We start from the raw sequence: 8,560 nt of genomic DNA on the forward strand, positions 1-8,560 counted from the left end.
CGATAACTCTTTGCATTGCACTTGCACGGGTCCTCCCTGAACCGCAATCGACCTGAATATAGCATCATCATCATCATCATCATCATAAGACTGGTTGAGTAATAGAGAGAGACTATAGTCTAATGATTGTTGGCATTGTCTCAGGACCGCTGTGCATGTGTGTGTCTATAACAATTGTGGGGGTTTTGCAGGCTGCAGTGGCGCTTGTGATGCTCGGGGATTTCGTGCGCTGTGGCCGCGCTGGGTATTACTACTACGGCGGACATCTACGTCATTTTCACACACACACATTAGTATATGCATGTATTGGTTGATGTCTATTACAATGCAATTTATTTGTAATACCATGAGATCAAACACACACACAGATGTATACACAACTGGCTGTTTGCAGTGTCCAAATAGCATGGATACTGAGCCCATATTCAAACACACAAGGATCCATTTCCACACACACACACTGGCACTGACACACACACCGAGTCCTGCCTCGCCCACTCACGGACACGACCCCGGTGACCAGTCGCAGCGGCCTGGCACGATGCTGCTCTTGGCAGCGAATGAGCCGGTGCCCCCTCTCCATGCACGATCACACAGGGCGCACGGTGCGTGTGTGGGAGGGAGGGGGCTGTGCTTACGGCGTGGGGATGCGTGTGCAGGTATATGATGGCGATGATGATGATAGTGATGGTGGAAATCGTGATGCCAGCTTCTGATTAGTCAGCGGTGTGATCATGCACAATGTGTGTCAGTGCACGAGTGGGGGGGCAGGGCTGTGTTCGTTCTTTTTGACCCCGGCTGGATTTGAAACCGGGCACGACTTCTCTCTCGACTTCACAAAGTTTAGTGAATCACCCGAGTCATCTGTGCGCATCGACCTCCGCTGCGGCGCGTAGAAGGAGGCTGCGATACCAGCGCTGCCCACCAGGCGGCCGTCGCGGTTTGATTCGCAGGGACGGGGAGCACGGACGAACCCGGCCGGTGAGCGGCCTGTGCATCTCGGGCTCCCGTTGCGTAACTGCAGCGCCATCTAGCGTGCAAAACGCGTCACTGCACAACCCGTAGACCACGGACATTCTTCATAGCAATAGGATATTTCACATTTTATATATTTTGTAGTATGCAGGTTAACATTAGTGATAGTTAGTATTAGTTACTTAGTTAGTACCGAAGTGACAATAGTATAATTTACGCTAGGAGTAGTATTCAGTAGTAATAATATATAAAAGTAAAGCAGCTGTAGTACAATAGCACGTTCATGTTCTTGATAGTATGTCAGTTATTATTATTATTATTATTATTATTATTATTATTATTATTATTATATTATTTATTTATAGGCAGACGACTTACAAAATATAAGCGCAATACAAAGTAAATGTCAGTATTATTATTAGTCATGGAAATGGCCCCAAGAGCAATTAATCTCTTTTTATATCATAACGGCTTTCTAATATGCAAATACGAGCCCAATAAGGAAGACACACAGATTGGTAGACGGCAGCTTATAAGGGTCATAAGGGAACAAGAAATGTCCTTCAGGACCAGAGGCCAATATGAGGCTGTGACACTTCTGTCCTCTACAGCAGTGGTTCTCAACCCTGCTCCTGGAGGACCCCCTACCCTGCTGGTTTTTGATCCAACCTAGCTCTCAATTACTTAATTGAACCTTAATTGAAATAATTTGCATTCATTTGACTTTGGTTGGTTCCTACATAATGAGTTCCTTATACAATGTTATACTTAATTTTGAACAAGGGGTTTTAAGTTATTAAAAGGCTAAGATTTAGGAAATTATTAGTGCAATTAAAAGTTCAATTAAGTAATTGAGAGCTCAGTTGGAAGAAAAACTAGCAGAGTGGAGGTCCTCCAGGAAAAGGGTTGAGAACCACTGCTGTAGAGGACTGTAGTGTGGTGTACTCTAGGAAAAGTACAGTACTGTACACCATCGTAAGAATTTGGTAAAAAGTGATAAAATGTAGTACAGTGCAGTATGGTAAACATGGGGTAAATACAGACTGCTCTCTCTTCCCCTATGCCACGCCCCCTGTCCCAACACACCATTGCCCTCTACAACACTAGTCAGCCAGGGACTGATATACACTAATAACTGACACACCAATACACTGCAGGCTACTCACCATCACTAAACTCGACACTGCAGTGTCACCGCTTCTGAAGTACAGATACACTACTCACACAGCAGCACGGACACTAACCTACCTGCCATCCTCTCTGCTGAGCCCATCGTTTTTCGGAGCCGGATTTAAACCGGTTTAATTCATCCATTTTAAAACGTTGCTGGTCCATGGCTCGTTAGAAAGCAGAGACCCAGAGCTTTCAGTTAACGAATCACACTATCCCTATTCAGAGAAAGCGCAGGCTGAAGTCAGACCCTGGTCACATGATGGAGCGTACTGTGGAGAGGTTATGTAATGCTCTCCTACTCTCTGGCCTCGTTCTTGGTTAGGCAGTAGTGTGCCTCCGAGTAAGTAGGTTAGTAGCAGGTATACATGACAGTGTGTATGTTAATATATGTATTATTGTAATTTACATATTACTTTACTGTGTGCATGCGTTTGTTTGCAAGTGTGTGTACTGTGTAGAAACTATACCACAATGTGAACCTGCGGGCGAGGACAAGGCTTAGTTCTGACTATTGCTTTCCAGGGACACTGTCCCTGTGATATTAGTTGCAAATGACCAGAGCTGGTGCAGGAGGTTTGGTTAATTTACTACTTAGACACTAATTCAAGATAAATATGTTTAATAAATAAAAGGGAAAACATCAAAATGAAAAAAACAGCATACTAAATAAAAACAAACAAACATACACACACGAGACGGCACTTGACCAAGGCGAGCGGGCTGGTGCCAGGGCCAGGCCTTGCTGAAATGAGCATCTCCAACACAGCTGGTCTCCCCGCCGTCACCCCCTGGCCTGGCTGCACCCCAAGTCCGAATAGCAGCCTCCTGCGGGAGCGTGTGGGTCACACACAGCGACACCGTGGCCTGTCCTGTCCCGTTCTGCTGCATGCTTGCCAGTCTGTGTGTGGAGGCGGCTCATTTAAATAAGGCAAGACCTCCTACGCCTCTGTGGGCACAGCGTCAAGTCTTAAGCCACAGTGCGCACCCTGGCGATGAACAGGGCCGCAGCCTGGTCCTGGAACTCCTGGGGCTCCATGGGGGGTCCGGGTGGGGTATCTGCAGAAGCCTGGGCGAGCGCCAGAGCCTCTGCCAACCGGCAGGGGGCGATCTTGGCACTGGCCTCCAGGAAGCGCGCAGCGTCGACGGCGGAGTGGGAGGTGTGCAGCGCGTCGCGGAGGGCCTCCAGCACGGCCTGGCACAGGGCACGCTCCGCCCGGGAGCCGCTGCCCCCCCCTGCCACGGCGGCGTACAGGGACCCCGACTTGCGCACGTAGTCGGCGAACACCGCGCAGGTCAGCACGCCCTGCCGGAACAGGTCGAAAGGCACGGCCTCGTGGTCCTGGCACTGGATACGGTCCAGCAGCGGGGCGGCTGTGGATTCTGACACCCCGCCCTCCCGGCACAGCCGCCTCAGCAGCTCCGTGTACAGCCGGCCACGCACCCCCCCGCCGCCACGCCGCCGCCGCCCACCACCTGTGCCGGCCCCCTGTGCCAGAAGGTCATAGGCCAGGCGTACGTTGTTATTGAAAGCTGACCTGGTGAAGGGGGGTGTGAGAGAGAGAGAGAGATATTAGGATGCACTAGAGGATAAACAGGATAGGAAAAGGGTGGGTCAATTTCATACACCCAGTTATAGTGATATTTATCAAATTAATAAGTGTTAGAATTGTTTTATAATTAGAATACATAGGAAAAACAAAACAGTCACTTTAGATAAAACACATTTTTGTTGTTGCTATTTTTAACCCGAGTTGAAATCTGTCGAAGTTATTTCGGTACCCAAGTTGCCATAGCAACGATACACTCATCCGGGGTCTGTCCGCCACTTCTCGCATCCGTGCTGTGACGTCAGGCAGACGCAGCATCCCTGAGCTCAAACAAGCACGGCATCAATGGAAACTAAACAAGCAAAAGCATTTAACATAGAGTTCCTCAATCTGGTCCTGCACAGCTTTTTCCTGCACTGTCGTATTGCAGTAATCTGTAGTCCTCGCTGAAACTCAGAAACTCAACAATTATTATTATTATTAACCTCTGCGAGTGATGAGCGAGGCTGAGGTGCCATAGTGCCCGAGCGAGCTGCTGTCTCTCGGCCGGCACCGCCTGCTGCACCCCGTTGCCCCGGCCCGCATCCTCCGCCCCCTGGGCCAGGTTGGCGAAATGGTCCGCCAGGAAGCCGACCGGGTCCTCGGATCTGGCCTCCAGCAATTTGAGCAGCGCCGACCTGAGCAGGACCCCGACCCCGGCCTGCGACAGGAACTCTCTCTCCGTGTCCGCCTTCGGGGGCTTCGAGTCGGGCACGACCACCACGACCCCTGCACGCCGCTTCTCCGCCATGTTTGTTTTGGGCTCTGCCGGAAGTCGCTCCGTCTGACGTGCCGAAGCCGCGCCGGGGCCATTTGCACTGCTGGCGGGGGCGTGTTTTGCACGGTGGTATAAGAAAAAAATCCGTTATTAGTACTTTATTCGTTATTTCCCGCAAATATATTTAATTAAATGTGATTGCATAATAATGACTCTGCATACCAATCCACTGTAGGACAGTGATGAAGTCATCTTCGCGCGTTGCTATGGACGCCGTGCTTGTGCCCCGGAAGTGAACTCCGCAGGGGTCAGCGAGAGCGCCACGCCTCCTCCGCCCGGAACAGATGAGACGAGCTGCAGCGTGTGGGGCTTGTGGGAGGTAAGCGTGCACAGGCTCAGGGCTGTCAATTATTACCGGTCAGTTTCAGCCGTTACTGTATTAGTGCTTTTTTTTTTAAAGATGTATACATGGCGATCGGCGCTGCGCAAGCGGAGGTGTAAACACAACCTACTTTCTCCACCCCAGAGTCTGAATCATGGGCTGTGTATGCGTTTGAAAGTATTAATCCTGGTTCAGAAAGCAGTTGCATTTGTTGTTATTAATAATATGTATGTATTGGCCGTTTACACAAACTTTGCCACGACATTCTTATTATTGTCCTGTTCCCACTCCTACAAATCGACCTAAATCGACCAGATGTTTCTGAGCTTATTTTAACATGGTTGTATTAGGAATAGGCTTTTCTTTTTCATTTATTCATGTTTTAATTCGTTCAAGTCTGAGCCAGCCAGTGTTAAAATTGACAATGCTAATGCAGCTGTCCTTGGCATCATAATAAAAACCCTGTGACAGACAGACAGTTTACCCAAACCCAGCACTGTGATTGTTCTTGTGTACGCCTGGGTGCAGGCTAGGGCCCATAGCAAACGGATGCAGAGCAGTGAGTTTCAGTGGGGCGATCTGATTTCAGGATACTACTGTTTCACAGAAAATAAAACCCCTCTCCCTGTGACTTTTCTCACTTTTAACATTACAATTATCATTTTGTTATATTTAGTTACATAGCAAAAACCTCTTCATGTACACATATTGCTACACGTTACAATGAATACAGTTAAGCTAAGAGAGTGGTCTAGGATGGTCTAGAGGAGTAATTTCAACAGATGCTTCTTAAGCAGGTGTTGAGAAGTGGTGAGGATGTGTGGGTTTCCACTGCACGGCTCATTTCTGTACTGTAGTGTCCGAGAGCAGGAAGAGCCAGCCCCGGCCTGTGGCTCTAAACTGTCTTGAGTTTGCAGGGGACGAGCAGAAGAATGGAGGTGAGAGTGAAGACAGAAGAGGAAGAGTTTTCAATAACAGGGACAGGCACAGTCCATGGGCACCTCGAGGGCACCGACTTCACTGTGAAAGCCGAACTCTCCAGCGGTGAAGAGAACGCCGCCGCCTTCAGCCCGGAGCACCGGGACTATTGTGATGTCATCGTGAAATCCGAGCTGTCCGAGCCGGGGGCACGGCAGAACCCTGGGGGGCAGGTGGAGACTGGGGAAGGAGACCTGGCAGGGCTGGCTGAGGTGACGGTGGAGATCGAGAATGACGCCGAGTCTCAGGGCGTTGGGGCTCCCGCCTCCAAGGGGCGCCCCAAGGGGACCAAATCGGAACGGAGGGTGAGGGCACAGAAACGGGGGGTGCGCAGGAAGCAGGACCCCAAGGTGTACCACTGCGACATCTGCGACAAAGACATCAAGCACCTGGTGGGCTTCCAGGTGAGAGCTGCCCTTTACCCACAGCAGCCTAGTAGACTGGAGTCAGGAAGCACTTGACTGTCTCACAAAAACTGCACTGCTCTTCTCTCTCTCTCTTCCCCACTTCTCTGTCCACACCTCTCTGCCTTTCTCACCCTCTCTCTCAATCCTCCAAACCCCTGTCTCTGACTCTTCCCCCTCTTCCTCTGCACAGGAGCACCAGCGCATCCACACGGGTGAGCGGCCGTATGAGTGCCCGCAGTGCAGCAAGCGCTTCGTACGCTGCGCCGACCTCATCAAGCACCGGCTCGTGCACTCGGACCACCGGCCCCACGCCTGCCCGATCTGCGGCAAGCGCTTCAAGCTGCAAGGCGACGTGGCCAAGCACCAGGCCGTGCACTCCGCTGCCGAGCCCTTCCGCTGTGGCCTGTGCCAGAAGACCTTCAAGCGCGCCGCCTGCCTGGTGAAACACGAGCGGGTCCACGTGCCGGAGAACCCCTACCGCTGCGATACCTGCGGCCGCGGCTTCAAGTGGGAGGCCTCGCTGACGGAACACCGGCGCACACACACGGGGGAGCGGCCCTTCACGTGTGGCGAACCGGGCTGCGGCAAGAGCTTCGCGCACCGCTCCACCTTCCTGCAGCACGGCCGCACGCACCGCAACCAGCGCCAGTTCCGCTGCCGCCACTGCGCCCGCGGCTTCAACCACCGCTCCAACCTGGTGAAGCATGAGCGCACGCACCGGGACCCCGTGGGGGAGGGGGGCGGGGACACGGGTAGCGGCGGAGAGTCCAGCGGCAGCGAGAGCCGCTCCGCCAGCCGGGGGCAGGAGGAAGAGGAGGAGAAGGAGGAGGGGGTTTGAAACGCATACCCTGTGGTGTTTGGGTGGAGCCGATTGGAGGGGGAGAGTTGGCGTATGCTACTCTGAGCCCCCTGAGCCTGTGCAGCAGTTTGGGAGCCTCAGTTTGGGAGTTTAATGGGCGCGCTGGTGTTCATCCACAGAGCTGAGGGTGTCTGTGTTTGGTTCCTCTGTTTTTAAGGACCTCCCACAGAAAAACCTTAGACAGAATGGAGTCACTCCACCCTCTGTTGCTGTCCTGTGTCTTGCCATGAGGCCGTGCCCGAGGGGGAGACGGGGTCTGAGCTGTAGTGCTCTGAGGGGCCGACCGTGTGTTCAGGGGGCTTCAGGTGGCTGACTGAGTTGAACTAAACCACGAGCCTTAAACTCTGTTAATTATGGACCTTAATGGGGCAGTGTAGCGAGACAGGGATCGTGTCTCCAGATTGGTGTATACGGGGGTGGGGCAGGGCAGGATTAGGCTGGTGGGCGGGTCTCCCTGATCTTTTCCCTCCCAGTTTACTTGGCTTCATCAGCACTGTTCCAAACAACTTGCTAATCATGTAAATATGTGAGTATCTCCGTGGATCTGGAGATGGTTGTGAGTGGGACAGGGAGTGCAATCATGATGGGGGGAGAAAAAAGCTGCAAGAAGCAATAAATGAGTTCTCGACAAATATACTTGTTTCTTTTTTTTTTTCTTTTTTTTTTGGTTAAAGAACTCAGTTCAGCCATAAGATGACAATCTGAAACCCCAAATATATATAATGTATACACCTACTGAGCAGCAGGGCAATCACACACCTCACACATGTTCTTTCTTTCAGATTTATTTAGTTTGTATAAATTGCGTTTTTCATTCAAAAGAGAAGCATGTCCCAGAACGTCCTGCGCAAAGCCCAGGCAGTCGCTGTGAGAGACGCACACAACACACATCAGTGCTGCCAGAGGGCAGCCCGTTCCCCACTGGTCCTGACTGTGCAGCGCCCCCTACAGTTAAGCCAGCCCCAGTGCATTGCGATAACAGACCATTAGTGGAGGGAGAATAAAATAAAATCCACAGCCCAGTGAAGCAGAACTATTCAACAGTATGTGGTGTGCAGGAAGCTTTTCTTTCCATATACAAATTAATTAGACCCAGGCTTTGCAACGCTAGCGAATTAAACTGGAAAAACCTTTAAAATAACCAGAGTTCGTAATCAACTCTCGCTCAATGCCGTGGCCGCACAAGCTGTATCATCCCTGGAAGTCCTGCAGCTGTGCTCCACCCACGTGTGTGTGTGTGTGGGTCAGAGCACGATCCCTGACACTTCACATGAAAGGGGCCTGCAGAGGCCAGGGGATGTGGGCGGCCAGTCTTCAAAGGCTGAGTCTGTAGGTAGGGCCCTGTGTTTGGCACGACTGAAATACAGTCAAAATGTCCAAAGGCAGGGCCTTTTGTAACAGGTACTCTTACATTAGCAACCTATGAAGATCTGGAATAAAATAGGGCAACTGACTTCCAACCCTAATGCCCCGCCAATCAAT

General features: G+C 51.4%; 2 protein-coding genes across 2 annotated transcripts; one reads left to right on the forward strand and one right to left on the reverse strand.

The window, feature by feature from the left end:
• Window positions 1-2,750: 2,750 nt before the first annotated feature.
• On the reverse strand, window positions 2,751-4,542 carry tpgs1 (tubulin polyglutamylase complex subunit 1). The gene is made up of 2 exons (XM_066695372.1): window positions 4,181-4,542; window positions 2,751-3,683 (listed from the first exon to the last, which is right to left on the reverse strand). Exons 1-2 carry the CDS (start codon window positions 4,483-4,485, stop codon window positions 3,116-3,118), a joined length of 873 nt encoding a protein of 290 aa, XP_066551469.1. The 5' UTR covers window positions 4,486-4,542; the 3' UTR covers window positions 2,751-3,115.
• Window positions 4,543-4,705: 163 nt separating this feature from the next.
• LOC136717836 (zinc finger protein 691) lies at window positions 4,706-7,710 on the forward strand. The gene is made up of 3 exons (XM_066695373.1): window positions 4,706-4,831; window positions 5,752-6,216; window positions 6,410-7,710. The coding sequence occupies exons 2-3, from the start codon at window positions 5,767-5,769 to the stop codon at window positions 7,055-7,057; spliced, it is 1,098 nt and encodes a 365-aa protein (XP_066551470.1). The 5' UTR covers window positions 4,706-4,831; window positions 5,752-5,766; the 3' UTR covers window positions 7,058-7,710.
• Window positions 7,711-8,560: the final 850 nt, after the last annotated feature.

This window comes from Amia ocellicauda, chromosome 22 (assembly GCF_036373705.1).
Source record: "Amia ocellicauda isolate fAmiCal2 chromosome 22, fAmiCal2.hap1, whole genome shotgun sequence".
Taxonomy (NCBI): domain Eukaryota; kingdom Metazoa; phylum Chordata; class Actinopteri; order Amiiformes; family Amiidae; genus Amia; species Amia ocellicauda.